This window comes from Lentinus tigrinus, assembly GCF_003813185.1.
Source record: "Lentinus tigrinus ALCF2SS1-7 unplaced genomic scaffold L226scaffold_10, whole genome shotgun sequence".
Lineage (NCBI taxonomy): Eukaryota > Fungi > Basidiomycota > Agaricomycetes > Polyporales > Polyporaceae > Lentinus > Lentinus tigrinus.
The window spans coordinates 880,716-898,058 of NW_027137919.1; the positions used below are offsets into that span (position 1 = coordinate 880,716).

Here is a 17,343-nt window from a genome sequence, read left to right on the forward strand (position 1 = left end):
GGGAACTTCACAGGATACGAAAGTTCCCGACGACGACAACGGTATGGTCTTGAGTTCATCGGTGATCTTGTGAATATAAAGACACAAAAGACGGATAGAAAGCGAATACTCGTGCTACCGCAGCCAATGACAAGCATGAAGGTTAACTGGGGGCGTGACGGCAACCCAAGTTGGCACGAGCATGTTCCCTTCCGGATCTCCGCTACTCTGCCCTACGAAACCTCAGCCTTAGCCAGAGGCAACGTGAGGCATCTGGGAACCTCGTATATGACCTCACAGGGACAGCGCTCACTGGCTGCCGGGCCTTCGCAATCTTCAGCCGCCTGGACTTAAGCGCTGACCCTGTTGTCAAGTCAAAGCCAAAGCATGATCCATAACGTCTATGTGCCAACAATATCCAAAACTAAACGAATGAACACGGTGAAATACGTACTTATATATCTATGGAAACCCCCACGCACTAAAGGACCGCACCAGACGGCCGACCGGCGACCGCGATGCTCAAGGCTCAACCATCCTTGCTCACCCTTCAGTCCTCATCTACAGCGCCGGCCTCGGCAGCGGGCGCATCGGACTCGGGCCCCTTCCTCGGAATATGCCACGACCTGCTCGCGGTACGCTTGTGCGAGTGCGAAGGCGCATCTTCGTCGTCGTCCCCGTCGGACTCGGGACTTGGGTCGTCGTACGAATACGGCAGCGGCACCTCGCGTGTGACGCGGTACTGATCGATGTTACCGAGGTGTTCGTTCTCCAGACGTACTAGGCAAGCCCAATCAGTTTAAGTTCGAGTTCGAGAGAAGCTTGAGTGCGGAGGGACTCACGAAAGTTCCACTGCCAACGCCGCAGGACCTCGAGCATTGCGGCGATGAACGTGCGGATGAAGAAGTTGGGCCCTTGGATGGGGATATACAATACCCAGATGAAGCGGATAAGAGTATTAGTTACCTGCACATTGGTGTCAGAATGGATCTAGTACGTCAGTGTGATATATTGCCACGTACGATTGCGAAGTAGTAGAACTGCAGTACGGGAGGAGTCAGTTCACAGCATGGCAGGATCATTGTGAGGCCGACGGTACACACCGGTATGTGGTTGCTGTACAATATATTAGGTCGTAATAGAGGGTAAGGAGCGTGAGGACGAAGCAAGGACCAGTCCATTAGAAGATCCTATGTACAAGCAATCATCAATAACATTACCAGTGGGAAAGAGACGTAGATGCCACGTACCCAAGCACCGGCATAGAGAGAATAGTTCGTTGCGAATATACACCACAAGACGAAGATCGGACCGCGGAAGCCGCCTGAAGTATGTACCTCATGAGTTGATGCCAGCTACTCACGACGAGCACAACATACCTTGAGATCTCCACAGGAAATAGAAGAGGTAGAAGAGGATGCCCGAACCATACTTCCCGCCCTATCGCGCAAGTTCACCGTTAGCGTTGTACATGCGCTGTAGGGAGTTCACGTACGTTAATCAAGTGAGTAATCAGACCAGAGTCGACATAACGCTTCACACTCTGAACAAGGCGGACTACTAGAGGCAGCGAACCGAGGAGGAACGCAATACCCCAGCGCGGCCCAGGCCCAGAGGTGCACCTGCGCCAGTCAGTGTCTACGCCCGTGCCATAGACGCACCCTACAAAGTACAGATTCGACAACGTGAAGACCAAACTGCAGAACTGGTCACTGTCGCAGAGTCATCTGATTGAGAGGACAAGTGTGCGTGTGATAAATGATGACTCACCCCATCCAGAAGTCTGCGAACTGGTAGAATATGAGCAAAACACAGAGTCACCCTACTAACTACGAACGTACCTCGACACGGTGCATCCCAGACGTCAACAACTTGCTGACATTTTTAACTAGCCACCAGCGTGATGACTTGAACATAATCGGAAGCGGGTCGAACATGACCAGGGCGGTGAACGCGAGCCACAAAAGAGGCCACGTCGTCGGCGCCACGTTCTCCGTCCCTATCCGCGCGAAAGATAACCAGAAAGCATAGCACAGCAACGAAAGCAGGAAAGCAGGCATCTGTGCGCACGCGCATCGCAGCAGCAAGTGAGTCTGGCTGTCTTACTAAATAAGTCGAGGTGGGAGAGCCGCACCTCAAAGTATACACGATGATCCATCCTAGTCCGTAGATCCAGTTCTGTTCCGGACGTATCAGCGAGACTTCCTGGAACGGAAGAACATACATACCGAAAATGAAGACATAGTTGATGCGCGCCCGCGCCCACACAAGCAAATTGACACCCACGATGAGTGCGAAGAAGGTCGGGACGAAAAAGATAGCATAGATGTACAGCAAGCCGTCCCATCCCGGGATGGCCTCGCGCGTGTCGGCTTGGAAGCCTGAAAAGTGTCGTTGGATGAACACTCCCTCATATAAGAGACGAGATACGTACTCTGGTAGATTCCTGCCACCAACGCAGGAACGGCCAATCCGAGCGCCATACCTGTTCGGAATGCGCAGAAGTGATGGCTGGTGTGCTTCCCCCCACCGCGTAGACGTGCCATCGCCTTTTTTTTGTCCCCTTTAGCTGTATGTGCAGAAAAACGTCAATAACGATTCCTTCGTAAGAGCGTGTCCTCAGCAATACCAAAGCGTGCGGCGAAGAGCGCCTCGAGATCATGGGTGAGCGTCTCAACAGTTGCACCAGACGAGAACGCGCTAGGTTCAATTTTCTCTTTCGTGTACGCTTGCTGAGCTGGGATCTGATGTGCGTAGGTGGGTGTCTGCCTAGCGATATGAATAGCGAAGTACTCACATGGGTCACCTTCTCAAACTTCTTGAGAGCCTTCCGGAAGCCGATCATGTTCAAAGTCTATGAAGCGTGATAACTATCCGTGCAGATGAAGGCGGAATGGACACGGGCATACCCGATAGTTGTTGAGTACTTCAAGACCTCTGCCGAAGATGAGCTTGTCAGTGCACAAGTCGCAGATGCGATAGGACGTACCGGTAGCACTCGAGAACAGCCTTCTTGAGCTGCTTCTTCGCATGTTGATACTCCTCAGGGTCATATCTGGGAACCTTCGGGGCCTTGACAGGAGACTCAGGTGCGCTTCCTCCGCTGCCAGAAGGCTCTCCTCGGATGTCCTCGATTGCCGTCGTATCAGTATCGCTGCCTTTCCTCTCTGGAGGCGTAGTCGAGCGAAACGGGAAGAGCGCCTGGACGCTCTTCGACTTGTCGCGCCAACGCTGGGAGCCGGTCGCCTTGCCGTTGTCCAGCTCGAGATTTACGACATCACTGCCCTCGTACCCAGTCGCCCCTTCAATCTGCTTGATTCGTGACTTGGGCGTAGACAGCTCAACAGTACCGTCTACACCGTGAACGCTGGGCGGCCGGGTAGTCTCGTTCGAATTCCTCCTGCTGAACGTCTGTTTCCAAGAACGTACGCTTTTTGCGGTTGGAGGCGGTAATTGATGGGCGTGGCTGGAGAGCGTTTCGTCGTTGTGCTTCCGACGATGCGTGAGGATGTGCGGGACGACTGGCGCAGGAAGGGGCAAAGGGAGCCAGGAATACGCCGCTACAGCAGCCGGATGGGCTTCCTTCGGGACGTCACATAAGCGTTAGAGCGCTTGGGGAACGGTCAAATGACCATTAATGCACGTACGTAGAACGCTCGTCTGTGGTCCTTGAGCTCTTGCAGTTGCTCCTTGAGCAGGTTCGCCCTGTGCGCCATTCAGACGTGCACATGTCGAACGAAATGAAAGTGAAGCATACCTGTGCCGCATATCCCTCTCGCGCTCGCAGTAGAAGCTCTCTACCTTGTCCAACTCCTCGTCCAGCTTCTCGAAGAACGCGCGCTCCACAGGTGTCAGCTGTGGGAGGAGCTCCATGAGTGGTATCGGACGTCGGACGTCGAACCTTGGTCCCGCGATTGATCCACTGGCCGTGCCCTTGGTCGAGTTCGCCCTCTGCAAGGCGCGACCGAGCACGGTGGTCACCGTGTTACTCCGCCCTCGCCTCATACGCGGGTGGGCGGCGGTCTCCACCGTAGTCGAACGCGCCGCGAGTGTCGGACGTGTGGCAGAGTCGGTGTGATCGTCGCGCTGGGCTCGTTCTTCCTCTTGTTCGTCCGGGGTCTGCACGCGAGCGTGTCGTTCTCCATGTTCGTGTTCCGGTATGTGGGCGCTTGCGTCCTCGGGCTGAGGGTCAACGGAAGCCGGACTTGAGGAGGAGGAATCTCTAGAAGGACGAGGTGCGGCGAAGTCTTCGAATGGAGGCTGTTCGAGCGGGGATGTAGGGGATAAAATGAGGCCCTCGTCGCTATTCGAGAAGGAGGCAGCTTGGTGCGCGCGTCGAATCGCGGTGATACGCTTCTTGAGTCCACGGTAATCACTACAGACGACAGATTGCGGGGAATTGATGAGCATCGGCGAGTTGTTCTTGCACCTCCCATGTCGTGGGAGTACGATTGTGAGGGAAACGGAGAAGAGGACTCACATGTACGCTTTCTTCCACTCCGGAGTCTGAGCACAAAGATACAGCCTTCAGTCCAACGCAGGTTATATGCCAGCCTGATATCGACGCACCTGAGTCTCCTCAAGGTATCTTGAGCATCGTCGATCGCATCAACAAACTCTACGCCCCATTTGACTCGACAAAGACTGCGCACCGTGCAAATTTCATGGTATACTCCGGTACTCAACACAGAAGTTAGAAGGTATCTGCAGACTTAGACAAGAAAACAGGAAGAAGCAGGGGCGTCCTGGAGGACGGGAGAAAGGTAGAAGGGCAACCTCGTCGCGACTCCGTCGCGAGCTGGTGACCTCACAACTCCGGCTTTCTCGGGATGGGGCATAGACGCTGGTGTCTACTGAACGCCAGCAATTTTGAATTCTATCTCCACCTACGGTGTCCTGTCATATCTGAACGCAGTAGCGAGACTGAGACACCATACGGTCCCATTCTGAGACACCTTACACCCGTTCTCAAGGCTCGGGGCAGGTGAAGGGAGATTCATCCATATGCGTGTTCGATCATTGTGCCAACCCTGACTACAACATGGCCGAAGGAAGTCGATTGCAGAACAGTCCATTATCCAAGGTGATACATCCGACGCAGAGTATATAGGCCGGAAGGGAACTGGGAGGACACCTTCGAACCTGAACGACAGAATTGCGGCTAGAAGTCCTGTGGATAGTGGAACACGCGGTGCGGGTCGTACTTGTTCTTGATCTCCGTGAGTCGTGCGGTGTGCGTCGGGTAGTACTTCCTGTGCGCGACATCCGCAGAATATGTGCTGTCTATGTAGTTCACTGTCTCAAGTTTCGTCAGTATGCCTTGATCTCGGGACTAGACGAGAGTCGACGCACCGTACTCCTTGAAGACCGTGTGCGGCTGGTTACGCTCGAGCGCGCCTTTCATGCCCTGGATGAATGCGATCCCAGTTGCGTCCGCGACGTTGCTCGGGAACGAGCCATAGTACTGGATTGAGTACAGAGCATCCCGCGCATCGAAAGCATTGAAGTCCGCGTTACGTCGGCGGATCGCAGACTTCGGGCCCCCATACAGGTCGCTTCCCCGATCCCCTCAGTATGCCGTATTCGCATAGAGCAGCGCTGTTGGAAACTCACAAGATGATGAACCACCCAACGTTGGTCTTCGTCCCCGGGCCGTAGAAGTACTGCATCAGCGCATCGGCGGAAGGCTTCCCGAGCGGCGCATGCTCGCTTACGAACGTCGAGGTTGCGTAGAAGTGGTCGTGCACGTCTGGCGCAAGCGTCGTGTTGAGCCCGTTCAGGTTCTGTGCTCCGGCGTAATAGAGGACGGATGTGATCCAGTCTTGTGTTTGCATCGTGGTGGCAGTCGGCCTGCCGAGCTCTGCGAGGAGCGGAGCCATCGTTGCGTTGAGCTTGGCAATGTCGGCATTGTCTGCAAGATCTGTGAGCAACATTACCATAGCAAAATATCCGAATCAATGCTCACAGTACGATCCGCTCACGGAGAACGATATTCCGCTCGGGGTACTCCCTGGATTCACATGTAGCTGCAGACCCAACTCCGCATCCAACGGCCTCTCCGGATCACTCGCAAACCTCTGCCAGGCCAAGAGGCCCCGGCTCGCCTCCTTAGCCCCATAGTTCGCAAACGAGTACGAAAACGCGACCGAGTCGACCGCCTTGTGTGTGGCCGCGGTGAACTGCGTGATGATCCCGACACTCGCCCCAGCGCCCATCGCCGCCCAAAAGAGGTCTGCGTTCCGCGAGGGAGAGGCGGGGAGAATGGACCCTGAGGCAGTAACGAGCTCAATGGAAGTGATTTGGTCAGCGAGGAGGCCCCAGAGGCGGGAGGGGATGCCGAAGCCGCCTTGGCCGGCGTGCCCGCCGATACCAACGTAGGGACAGGTGCCGTGCGCAAGGGCGCGTTTACCTGGCAGATTGAGTAATAACATGGTCAGCTATGATAATTGGACATCGACACGCCTGGCAGCAGCCCCCGGAGCTTCTGTGGAGAAAGGACGAGCGGAGGGAGAAAGGAGCGCAGGTGTAGAACTCGTGATACGCACCGTGTTGCCAGAGGTAGAGCGCGACGTCGCCCAGGTGGTTCCCTCCCCCGATCGTAGCGGTATCCCCGCTGACGGACAGGTGCCGGAGGTTGTCGAGCGAGACCGTCAAGTGACCGTCCTCGCCCCCAAGTGCGAACGCCGCATCTAGGAACAGAGAGAACATAGTTCAGTACCGTACGGTGCCTGTAGGTAGACGCGGACATGTCTGATGGAAACAGTCTCGCATGTAACTGCATGCACTGACAGGAGTGGCCTCCGCCACGGGCGTTGACCTTGACGCCGTGCGCGGCGCCGCACTTGACTGCTGCTGCAACCCCGGCGGCGTCCTTGGGATAAACGATGGCTGCCGGTTTATACTTGAACCTAAGGAGGTAGGATAAAATGAGCACGGAGTATGCCTGATACTAGGGCAGGCTTCTCCGGATGAGCGTGTAGATACGAAAGCGCGCACGCACCGGAGATTGAAGGGCGCAGAGTCGGTCGCGTAGGCTGCTTCACCTTGCACGACAGGGTCGAGTCCCGCATGTTCCAAGCAGCTCAGGAATGTACTGTTAGCGCGGTTATCGAGTGAGCTGTAGGGCACCCTGGCCGCGAGTGAGAGCAGGGCAGCGGCGAGGACCGTGACGACGAGGGAGCCTGAGGGCAAGTGCGCATGCCGCATGATGGAAGAACCAGATCCTGAGGATAGGGCGTCAGACCTTCCCGCAACGCGTCCATGCTGGCTTTATAGATGTTTATGACCACATCATGATCTCGGGCTCGAGTCGACAATGGTGAGAGGATTGCTGCCAGGGGGCTCCAGCGCGCGCTCGAGGTCGGAAGTTGGAAGTCCTCGAGGCCAAGGGTTAAGGCTAAGCATGGAAAACCATTGACAGCTGGAACAGGCTCACGCGTGCACGTCGGACGTTGAGGTCATCATGTCGTCTGACATGGTACACGATCCGCCTACTTGCTGGCCAGCTCCAGCCAGCTCCATGACGCCCTCCGGGTTCGTGAATCGTACTTCCTGACGTGCGGCGATACTGTCCCGAGAGCTTGTTGCAGCGCCGCGATGTCGTGATTCGTTACTTCACAGCGTCGTTCAGAAGCCTATTTGCGCCGTACAAGGGTGCAGCGGCCGAGGACCGTTACGTGATTCCTGATAACTGAGGCATCTTGGATCCCGAATCAGGGGTGCTGTGGATCATCTAACAATCTAGTCAATTGCCTTGCAAAGCTCAACGACCCAACAGCGCAGATCCCAGAAGTTCTTCTCGGACAAGAGATCGTGCCCAGCCGCCCAACGCCTTCTCTGTTGATCCACTGGACTCGAATATGCAAGTGCCAGTAGCATCGATTAGCAAAAGAATTACTGAACATACATCCTTTCGATAAGGATGTTCAGCACGACAGGATAATCAATTGAGTTGGAGACTGGAACACACCATACTATGGGTCGTCACTCAATGCGACGCGGCGCATTCGGAACAAGTGCCCACAAAAACACCATGAAGCCCATCATCGACACCAACCTGCACGCAAGAGCAAGAGCACGTCAGCATGCCTGCCGTTCAGTCCATCGCATAAGAGCAAGGAGACAACACGCACAAGGGCTGCAAGCTCTTGATGCCTGCCTTGGACGCAAGCGCACCAGTCATGAAGGGGAAGACCGCCGACCCGGCCTGGCCAAAGCTCGCAATCCAGCCCACAGACCCGGTGAGGAGCCAGGGCGGGAGGACGCGCCCAGCGTGGTTCATCACAAGCGGGTAGATGGGGCCGAGGAGGACGCCGACAAAGGACACTGCGAGTGCCCCGCCGAGGAGCGAGGGCACGAGCCAGACAACGAGTTCCAATCTGCAGTAGTGGATATTATCAGAAGTCAGTGAAGGCATTTGGGATGTGGGTCCTGAAGGCTGAGCGGCGCACCCGATGGCGACTAAGGCGTAGAGGAAGACAGCACGTCTCTCGCCGATCATGTGGTTAGCCCACAGCAATCCCACTCGGCCAATCATCAGTCCTGTCCGGAAGATGTTGATACAACCAATGGCTATGAGAGTGCCAGGACGACATACCACCGAAAAAGCCAGAAGAGATGTATCCCGAATCAGGGCCTCCTCCACGGAGTCTCTGGATATAGGTGACGATCCAGCCTGAACAACTCAGCGATCGTTAGAGATATAACACGGAGGGTTGCCGGGACTTACCTCCAATCGTGACCTCTACACCGACATATAGCAGGGCGAACAGCGCCAGTAAGTGCAGAGAACGTAGGCGGAACATCTGTCGATACTTGCTTCCGCGATTGTCAGCAGTCGAGGAGTCCTCGTGGCTGGGCGGCTGGCCTATCTCAGTGAGACACTCTTTGCGGGCAGCAGATAGATCCATAAGTTAGTCTCGGCAGTGAGTGTTAATAGACCTGAATCGCGACCCACCGTCCTGGCTCCTGAATCGGAAGACCGCGATCAGAAGGATCGTGTTGAGCACCGCGATACCAAGCGACGCGAGAAAATGGAACGACCATCGGCTGAGCTGCGAGAATTGGGTCGCCACCAGCGGAGCACAGAACGCACCCGCACCTTGAGAATAATACGGGTTAGATATTCCTATTCTCATACGATGAGAGATATCATACCGTAGACCGCATGCAGTACGCCCATCTTAGTCGCCGCGTTGTCCTTGAGCGAGGCGACGAACCCGTTAGCGCCAGCGTCCTGTCATAGAAAAACCGTCTCATTTGTGTAGTGTATGTGCCAATCATTGATAGAGCACTAGTGACGAACCTGCAGAGCCACACCAAAGCCATTCAGCGCATAGCCCAAGACGAAGACCGGGAACGGGGGCGCTGGTGCTTCCATCACGTAACCGGCCACTTGCGCGAGAGAACCTGACAAAAGAGATGGGTGCCATGATAGTTATCTACGAGGTGTCAAAATCGCCACACCAGTCACCATGACCTGTGCGCGCGAAGTCCGCTGTGGTCAGATATGAGCCAGACATGCTGGAGTTGACACGCACGGTACCGAAGCCAAACCGGTCTGTTAGCCAGACGTTGAGGACTGCGCCCGTGATGAAACCCTAGAATGCGAATCAGTACTCTATACTAGAGGAAGTTGTTCGGTGGAACACGCACGATACAGTTGGCGATGAAGATCATGGACACCAAAGCGAACCCAACCTATGTACCAAAGAGCCCGCAGTGGGGCATAGTCAGAAACATCCCCCGAGAGAAAGCGCAAACAATCGACGTACATGGTATACATTCTGTATGCGCTGCAGCAGAGGACCAGTGGTGCCATCATTCCAACCCGCAAGGAATAATGTCCAGCAGAGAGTTGCGAACTGTATCCGCGCCTTCAGCCGAGACGCAGCAGTCAGCGCCGGAATAGCCGTCGCTGGTACATCATCGGGATGTGAGTGCAAGCTTGCAGTTGGGACGTTCTCAAAAATCTCCATGCTCTTCCTCCCTTGCCTGGTACTGGTGTCGTCGCTGGCCGCGGAAGTGGGGTTCACGCTGGCAGCTTCACCAGATAGTCCCGGGTGCGGAGGGCGTGTGCGCATCGTGGACAGTTCTACTTCCATCCTGCACGAGAAGTCAGTCATACGCCCATATGGGAGAAGGTGAAGTATGCACACTGAAGGATGATGATGTGGTGGTGGTGAGGTTCAGAGTTCCGACGACAGCACCGTTGTCGAGGGGCCTCCTAAGTAGCAGTATCCAGCGCGTCCTCCTGAATGACTCTCGATTGCGAATACGGTGTACACAGCCCGTCCTGAGGATCGCCAAGAAAACATGGGGGAGATTCTGTTGCTCCACGTATGCGTCGACAGTCGTGGATGGTAGAAAGTGCGCCCAGCGGCGGGGTGAGGGAAAACCTCGGAGCATTGTAAGCGCTCGATAATACCTACCCAAACGACTCACGAAATACAATCCCTGACATCTAGAGTCTTATGTGCATGCCTTTTGGAGGTTGTGGTCGGCATGTAGAATCATCCATCGTAATTTTCTGAAGCTGAAGGTGCCCTGAGAGGTCCAGTGACGAGTGAGTTCAATATATCTGGCTCGCTTGGCGACGCGAGTACGTTTGGGTTCACCCTGCGAACTACGCGCGTGCACCAGGCGAGCAAGTATGCTGCTATGCCGGAACTAGCTCGTACCGTCCGAGTCAAGTTCTGCTGAATACGTGGTGTCCATGAACGCTCGCAGCGATGCCTGGATAGCGCGACGACTCGCCCTGGTCAGTCATGGTACTTCCACGACGATCAACAGTGCCGATGTAAACCGGAGCGCTGCAAGATTCTGGGGCGGTATACAGAGGATCACTGTGTCGGAGGAATCTCTTCCTTGCGTACGGAGGACGTGTCAGATATCGCACGAACAGAAGCAGGGGACAAGGCCGAGAGGCGAGGGAGAAAAACTGACGCCAACTCGTCGCCCCGCGCAGGCTCAGCAAGTGCATCGGACATCCCTCGATGTTCAGGAAGGGCGGAGTCTTGTTGTCAGATGCAGAGGGCGAGGTGCAGGAAAACGTCTATGTACCTGCGTACCTCCTTAGCGGGCACTCCACACATATTATTTACTACTCACCTTCGCGCACTCGGCGATGTATATGCACACCGTACAACTTGACTCGATCGCGAACTGGCAGACACGGACTGAGTACATAGGTGAAATGGAACTGCATCGTGATAGCATTCATATTGCTGCTTACAGAACTCGTAGCCCACAGCACCATAGCGTCCTCGGCATCTAGTACCACGCGCTTTTGCACCTCCGCGTAATCGCGGCGTTCTCTCGTGTCTTCGGGATCACGGTACACGGGTTCGAAGTAGTCCGTCTTGAGCGCGTAGGCAGAATCTCCGTGCGCCAGTAAAACAAGACGTCCCGCGGCTGTGACGCGTAGCCCTCAACGCGCCGCTTGCGAGGCGGGCCAGCACGGGGGCAGATAATATGAGCCAAGTCGACGTCAGTATCGTATTGGGGGCAGGGGTTCGGCACGTATGGTTGACAAGTCGACGGCCTTGTCGGCTGCTTCGTCTAGTTCCCCAATGAGTACGCTGCGAGCCGCCGTCAGCTGTCTGGGAGCGCGACGGGGAACGTACGCGGGGGAGACGCGCCACAAAGAGACAAAAAGACGGATGAGCACTTACATCTGATCGCCTTTCACCAGGTAAAGCCCGAGTGGGATCTCCTCTACGCCCTCTTCCATGCTATACACGCGTTCTTTGGTATCCGAGAGAACGACGTTGGACTTTTGGTCGAACCCTGCCATTACGCCCTGCAACCGCACGGTCCGGGACGACGAGGGGGGTGGGACAGGTATAGTGGGTGACGATTCCAATAAACATGGGAAAAGGAAGTGTCAGCACGTCGGATTGGCATGAGGTGTTGCATAACATACCACGATTGCTCGGCCATCCTGCAGGATGAGGAGGACACGGTCTGCATCGTCGAGCGGTATCAGCATCGACAGCGAATCCGAGCAGAGAAAACGTACGGTCGACATAGGGCTGTAGGCCAGCCATCGTCCTCTGTATGTCGACGGTGGAGACAGCGATGGTGTGGACGAAGAGTTCGTCGACGGACGTCGCGTCCAGCCACCCGCGATCGCACTGCGGTGTCCCGGGGTCGGCAAGGAGTGACGTGGGTCCAGAACGTCCACGTGATGAAGAGGGACGCGTCGGGCGCCTGCACGCGTTGTCCCTCCTGACCAGAACCATGACGGCGCAGGACGCGACGACAGCAGCCAGGGCCCGGAAAACGCATATACAGCCCCGGACCGCGCTGCTATGATTGGATACGTCCTCATGACCCTCACGGACGACATAATACGGCGGGACAGCGTGGAGGACCTCACCGTCCTCATTTCGACCTCCATTCCCCACCAGTCCCGGCATGATCACGAATTTCTTCACGTTGACCGTATTGGTTGCGTTTGCACTCGCGCGAAGGACGTGCAAGGTTCCTGCGATTGGCGGAGGTGAGGACGACGGCCCAGCCATCAACGCCGCGTTCAAAAAGTGCGCGACGAAGTCGAAGATCGTCCTCGACAAGTACTACGTCGTCGACTCACTTCTCATGACCGAAAACTTGGATGACGTGGAAATTGAGTTAAGTGGTACTGGTGAGTGCACTGCTACTGTTTTGTATTGTATCGTATATGTCAATAACGCTGCGTCCAGTCCAGTACACGCCCGACATTGCGAAATGGTCGCCTCAGAGTCTCTACCTCACCTACCAGAATGCGTATGTTCCTCGATGATTGTTGCATGATCTCTAGCTGACTCTCTTTGTTACTCAGGACGACTTTCTGGTTCCTGTCTGGAAAAGACATCCACCTATACGGAGGCGGCACGATTGACGGAAACGGTCAGGTCTGGTGGGACACGTACAACAATACGCACGTGGGTAGCGTTGCCTTTTTATTCCTCTAAAATCTCCTCCTGACGCTGGCTTGCCACAAATAGGACTCCGGCACTGCTGGAGGATCGTCCACGACCTTCGCGCGGCCAATTCCGCTGACGATTGGGAACGCTACAAATGTTGTGGTTGAAAACATCAGGCAGATTGGCTCTCCGTTCTGGGTATGTCCTGTCATGTTAATCTTTTCCCCATTACTGACTCAATGTGCTTGTAGAATAACGTAGGCGAACAAGAGTCGACAGTGCTCATGCAGACGTGTCTGACCCATCGTACCGCAGTTCGTGTACCAGAGCTCGCACGTCACGTACAAGAACATTCGGTAAGCTACGTTGGTCCACTGCTGCGTTCTCACTAACTTCGGTCTCTCAGTATCAACACAGTGTCCTATTCGAGCTCGCCAACTGCCAACTCTGGTAGGTTGGCTGCGAACTTGCCTTACCACCCATCTGACTATGGCTCGTCATAGACGGATGGGATATCTACCGCTCTTCCTATGTGACCGTCGAGGATTCACACGTGAACAATGATGATGACTGCGTCTGTATGTGTTTTTGGTTCTCGTAAAGTGCATTCAGTACTCACAGCGATACAGCGTTCAAGCCGAACAGCACCAACATCATCGTTCAGAACATGTGGTGCAACGGCTCGCATGGTATCTCCGTCGGCAGTCTTGGCCAGTACGCGGGCGAGACGGACATCGTCGCGAACGTGTCCGTGAAGAACATCACAATGCTAAATGCGCAGAACGGCGCTCGCATCAAGGTGTTCGGTGGTAACCCCGACCCTGGTATGTTCCCCGCATTTCCCTTATATGTCGTGCGTAACGCTGACCATAGCATGCCATGTCTGCAGAGAGCACAGTTGGCGGTGGTACTGGTTTCGTCAGAAACATTACTTTCCGGGACTTCTATGGTGGGCTGACACCACTCGGTCTTTAATCAAGCAGATCTGACCAGTAGATCACCTCACAGTTCAGAACGTCGACAATCCTATCCTCATCAATCAGGTAAAATCGAGCATGCGCTAACATAACCACCATCCACTCACGCCACGTTCTAGTGCTACTCCACGAATGCAGACGTCTGCGCACAGTACCCGAGCAAACTCACCATCTCCGACGTCCACTGTGTGTCTCCTGTCTGGTAGCCCTCCTCGGCCTTCCTGACATACTCCTCGTACAGACTACAACGTCACAGGAACCTCCTCTGATGCTGAAGGCAACGTGGTAGTTGACCTCGAGTGCTCGGCCACGTGCAACGACATCACCGCGACGGGCACCCACCTCATTGCTGGTGGTAACTCGACGTCGACGGAATATATCTGCAAGAACATCGCTACTCAAGACCAGGTGCGTTACCTCTACCCCGCTTGTGTCGGAGCGTTGTTCTCAGTGACATCCGTTCTCAGCTCGACTTCAACTGTACCGCACCCAACTCCTGAGTATTGCAATTGGGAGGTGACCGTGCGAGGTAGCTTAACACTCATTCCATCGGGTTCTTCCTCACCTACCTAGCGGACGCAGTTCTGACTAACTGACGATCGCGCTAATGTTCGCGAGTACATCCACTGTCTTGAAGATCCAAAGCGCCACGGACGAAGATGCATCGCCTCAATTTCTCATATTACTGCTCAACATAGTGGTAGAGCTCAGTGTGACAGAAGTTGTGGTATGAGATGGGGTGTAGGAAAGCGAGAGGACGGCCTCTGCTGTCCTTTTGAGTGGTGTTGAGGTCGACCCTTGACAGCAACCGTGAAGGATTCGGAATGAGTCTGCGGAGGTTCGATGACCCCTCGGCTTACAGAAACATGACAGTGACGAAAGCACTAGAAGCGGTACTCGGCCGAAAAGCGGATAGAGAAAGGGTGCGCGCGAGGTCCGCCGCCACATGTACACAGCGTTAACTCGACTGCAGTGGCTGTCACTCCGGCGAATGCGAAGGCGAAGGCATGATCGAGAAGAATGACTTTTTTTTGGCGATCTCATATGGAGATCGTGATCCGAGCGGGAGTGGGAGAACCTTGGTGATAACTATATGATGAGAAGGCAAGAGTCGCGAGAGACTTGGATGGGGGAGGTTGAGACACACCACCAGTCCGGTCTGGACTTGGGACGCAATGACGAGGGAAGAGTTCGGTTCACTCGGAGAGGTAAAGCCATGGAAGCGCAGTTGGGATATGTCGATGGAGGATGTTGCGAGTCAAGATGCACGAATACTCGGTCGGCAGTGGTGCTTCCGGTGACAGTGTCGGCGAGAACAGCGGAAGCCACTCCTTGCTAGCCCGGGAACTTAGATGTCTCGGATGTGGCACCTGCTGAACCATTCAACTCGAGTATTCATCACCGGGCCAGACGGAACGTGTCCTCTCCGTCGACTTCCTGTGGAAGGGGAAATCAGTACCTCGTCGTGATGAATGTGTTCAGGTACTCACCAAACGTTGCAGTCGTCCCCAAAAATCCAGCCAGAGGATCTTCCGTTCATGTAGCTTGGGCAAGTATCTCCTAGCATGTGTGCGGAGAAGCTCTTCCTTATCCCCTCTACCTCGAAGATGACCTCCCGGAGATTGCTGAACGGCTCGCGCGAAAGGACGCGATCGAGTTCCTCAAGCGTGTCATGATCGAAATGCAGGAAGTTGGTGTCATTGTTCACGACCCGCACGGTGGGCACAAGGCTGAACGTGATAGATTGTATCGTCTTCGAGGTGACGTCTTGCAAGACTGAAGCCACACTTTTCCAGTCGTCCTGGTATCTGTCTAGATTGAGAGACAAGCTTTCAAGAGCGATGAATCCCGTCAGAGGCAGACCGTCTGGACATTAGGGTACTAGAAGCATCAGCAAGAATAGTAAACAGTGGACGAGATGCAGAAGCATACATACCGGTAATATGTACATTGAGATCTGTGACTGACCGCTCGTCTCGACCCACGAAAGCGACTACAGTTTCGCGCAATGACCCAGTGGGAGGCAGGCCAAAGAAGCCACAGAATAGCTCTTTGACGGTCGATCCACGGAGCGCTGCCGTGATCCACTTAAGGAACATCTCTGCGCATTGCCACCCGTCTTCATCATAGATAAAAGGGCGCGTAACTCTGGCCAATATGTGCGGCACATTGGACCGGGGGTCGTCCGCAGGTGCAGTTCCGGTGAGACTGCGGGCCATGTGACATGCAAGATGTTGAGGGTGGAGAGCAGTGGTAACGCAGTAAGCAGACGTCGGAAGTCGCTGAAGGACGAAAAACGACATTCCCAGAGCCTCAGGTATGTGATGGTGCGAAAATGTGACAACAGCAGAGGCCACTTGACGGAAGGTCGCTGGTGGGTCCAATCTATACCGCCGACGTCCCATACACGCAATCCCGGGAGTTTTCCCGCAAACTCGATGAGGAATAGACGGGCGACCGAGCTGGGGCTATCCACACCGAACGGCTGAATGTAGAAGCTGTTCACGGAAGTGAGATAGTGGCTCATGGTCTCTGAACGTACAAACCGCTCGACGAGCAGGTCGTAGTTGCGCTGGTTCCTGATGTAAATGGCTTCGAACAGTTTGGTCCTGCTCCTCGGCAGCCATGCCCGACAAACAAGAGCACACATGGTGAGTGTGCGTTCCCCTGTGTTGTATAGGTCCACATCTACAGCTGAGATAATGGCGGTCGTGATTTCTGGGGGGATGTAAGGCGACATGACCTGCTTCCAACGTGAGTTCTATTGGCATCGGCAACTGACATTCGCCCAACGCACCTTGCAAGATTCAGCGGGTTCGGGTATGAAAGACAGAGTCGGACAAGGAGGAGATTGTGACAGTACAGTGTGCAGGAGGTAGGAGGTGGGAGACATCGACTCTGTTGAAGACAAAGACGGCTCTCCTATGGTGCACTGGGGCACGACCTTCAGGCTCCTAAGACCCAACGTGTGAGCTCTCCGTCATCGCCAACTGATATTTGCCTGACGCACCTTGCGAAGTCCAGAGGGCTCGGGTATGGGAGACAGAGGTTGGACGACGAGGAGGTTGAACGGCGGCAGCACACAGGGTGCAGGAAATGGGAGACGTCTCTGAGGATACCATCAAAATGTGCCGCTTGAGGCCAACCCCCAGCCGCCAGGGGCCATAACGCGCGGGATTCGGGTGCACGGCCGCGAAGGCAGCGCACACCTGCCCCGCATCGCAAGCGGAGCGCATTGATAACCTCGACCTCGTCTTCTGCTTCGATCTTTTCTCGAAGGATACCGCAGCGACGACGTTGCTCTCCGTCCTGCATCCTGATCAAGTACAGTACTTTCCAATTCCTGCGCTCCTGATGACTCGCAAACAGACATCGGCGCTCGGGAGCCGCTGAGCCCCGCGACCGCATGACAGTAACGGCGCAGGCAGAGCGTGCTAGATGGTCGTGGTTGCGGACAAGAGTCCGGCCCGGCGCGTTCC

General features: G+C 55.1%; 7 protein-coding genes across 7 annotated transcripts; 1 reads left to right on the plus strand and 6 right to left on the minus strand.

Moving 5' to 3' along the window:
* Window positions 1-529: 529 nt before the first annotated feature.
* L226DRAFT_462190 (EXS-domain-containing protein) lies at window positions 530-1,895 on the minus strand (the record flags this gene model as incomplete). The annotated part of the gene is made up of 9 exons (XM_067675708.1): window positions 530-759; window positions 822-945; window positions 1,002-1,019; window positions 1,083-1,169; window positions 1,230-1,303; window positions 1,359-1,419; window positions 1,475-1,691; window positions 1,750-1,769; window positions 1,821-1,895. 9 exons carry the CDS (start codon window positions 1,893-1,895, stop codon window positions 530-532), a joined length of 906 nt encoding a protein of 301 aa, XP_067536254.1.
* Window positions 1,896-3,235: 1,340 nt separating this feature from the next.
* L226DRAFT_51783 (uncharacterized protein) lies at window positions 3,236-4,745 on the minus strand. Its single transcript, XM_067678525.1, has 6 exons — window positions 4,632-4,745; window positions 4,549-4,567; window positions 4,460-4,485; window positions 3,737-4,354; window positions 3,627-3,684; window positions 3,236-3,557 (listed from the first exon to the last, which is right to left on the minus strand). The coding sequence occupies exons 1-6, from the start codon at window positions 4,643-4,645 to the stop codon at window positions 3,540-3,542; spliced, it is 753 nt and encodes a 250-aa protein (XP_067536255.1). The 5' UTR covers window positions 4,646-4,745; the 3' UTR covers window positions 3,236-3,539.
* Window positions 4,746-5,006: 261 nt separating this feature from the next.
* On the minus strand, window positions 5,007-7,331 carry L226DRAFT_485941 (FAD-binding domain-containing protein). The gene is made up of 7 exons (XM_067677135.1): window positions 6,980-7,331; window positions 6,769-6,887; window positions 6,525-6,668; window positions 5,945-6,388; window positions 5,593-5,890; window positions 5,332-5,534; window positions 5,007-5,274 (listed from the first exon to the last, which is right to left on the minus strand). Exons 1-7 carry the CDS (start codon window positions 7,183-7,185, stop codon window positions 5,141-5,143), a joined length of 1,548 nt encoding a protein of 515 aa, XP_067536256.1. The 5' UTR covers window positions 7,186-7,331; the 3' UTR covers window positions 5,007-5,140.
* Window positions 7,332-7,962: 631 nt separating this feature from the next.
* L226DRAFT_461888 (MFS general substrate transporter) lies at window positions 7,963-10,082 on the minus strand (the record flags this gene model as incomplete). Its single annotated transcript, XM_067675684.1, has 11 exons — window positions 7,963-8,035; window positions 8,112-8,357; window positions 8,430-8,520; window positions 8,576-8,653; window positions 8,708-8,863; window positions 8,936-9,079; window positions 9,136-9,214; window positions 9,284-9,387; window positions 9,515-9,578; window positions 9,634-9,678; window positions 9,753-10,082. 11 exons carry the CDS (start codon window positions 10,080-10,082, stop codon window positions 7,963-7,965), a joined length of 1,410 nt encoding a protein of 469 aa, XP_067536257.1.
* A 1,130-nt stretch (window positions 10,083-11,212) lies between these two features.
* Window positions 11,213-11,775, minus strand: L226DRAFT_534600 (uncharacterized protein; the record flags this gene model as incomplete). The annotated part of the gene is made up of 2 exons (XM_067680708.1): window positions 11,213-11,558; window positions 11,652-11,775. Coding segments are annotated over 2 exons (215 nt in total), but the record flags the coding sequence as incomplete, so codon positions are not given.
* A 442-nt stretch (window positions 11,776-12,217) lies between these two features.
* Window positions 12,218-14,626, plus strand: L226DRAFT_612676 (pectin lyase-like protein). The gene is made up of 14 exons (XM_067686413.1): window positions 12,218-12,625; window positions 12,684-12,747; window positions 12,803-12,905; window positions 12,969-13,085; window positions 13,139-13,144; window positions 13,203-13,243; window positions 13,294-13,337; window positions 13,391-13,465; window positions 13,517-13,711; window positions 13,777-13,836; window positions 13,896-13,930; window positions 13,984-14,050; window positions 14,106-14,272; window positions 14,332-14,626. The coding sequence occupies exons 1-14, from the start codon at window positions 12,397-12,399 to the stop codon at window positions 14,362-14,364; spliced, it is 1,236 nt and encodes a 411-aa protein (XP_067536259.1). The 5' UTR covers window positions 12,218-12,396; the 3' UTR covers window positions 14,365-14,626.
* Window positions 14,627-15,720: 1,094 nt separating this feature from the next.
* L226DRAFT_52127 (uncharacterized protein) lies at window positions 15,721-17,315 on the minus strand. The gene is made up of 4 exons (XM_067678690.1): window positions 16,875-17,315; window positions 16,662-16,818; window positions 15,801-16,607; window positions 15,721-15,745 (listed from the first exon to the last, which is right to left on the minus strand). Exons 1-3 carry the CDS (start codon window positions 17,270-17,272, stop codon window positions 15,858-15,860), a joined length of 1,305 nt encoding a protein of 434 aa, XP_067536260.1. The 5' UTR covers window positions 17,273-17,315; the 3' UTR covers window positions 15,721-15,745; window positions 15,801-15,857.
* Window positions 17,316-17,343: the final 28 nt, after the last annotated feature.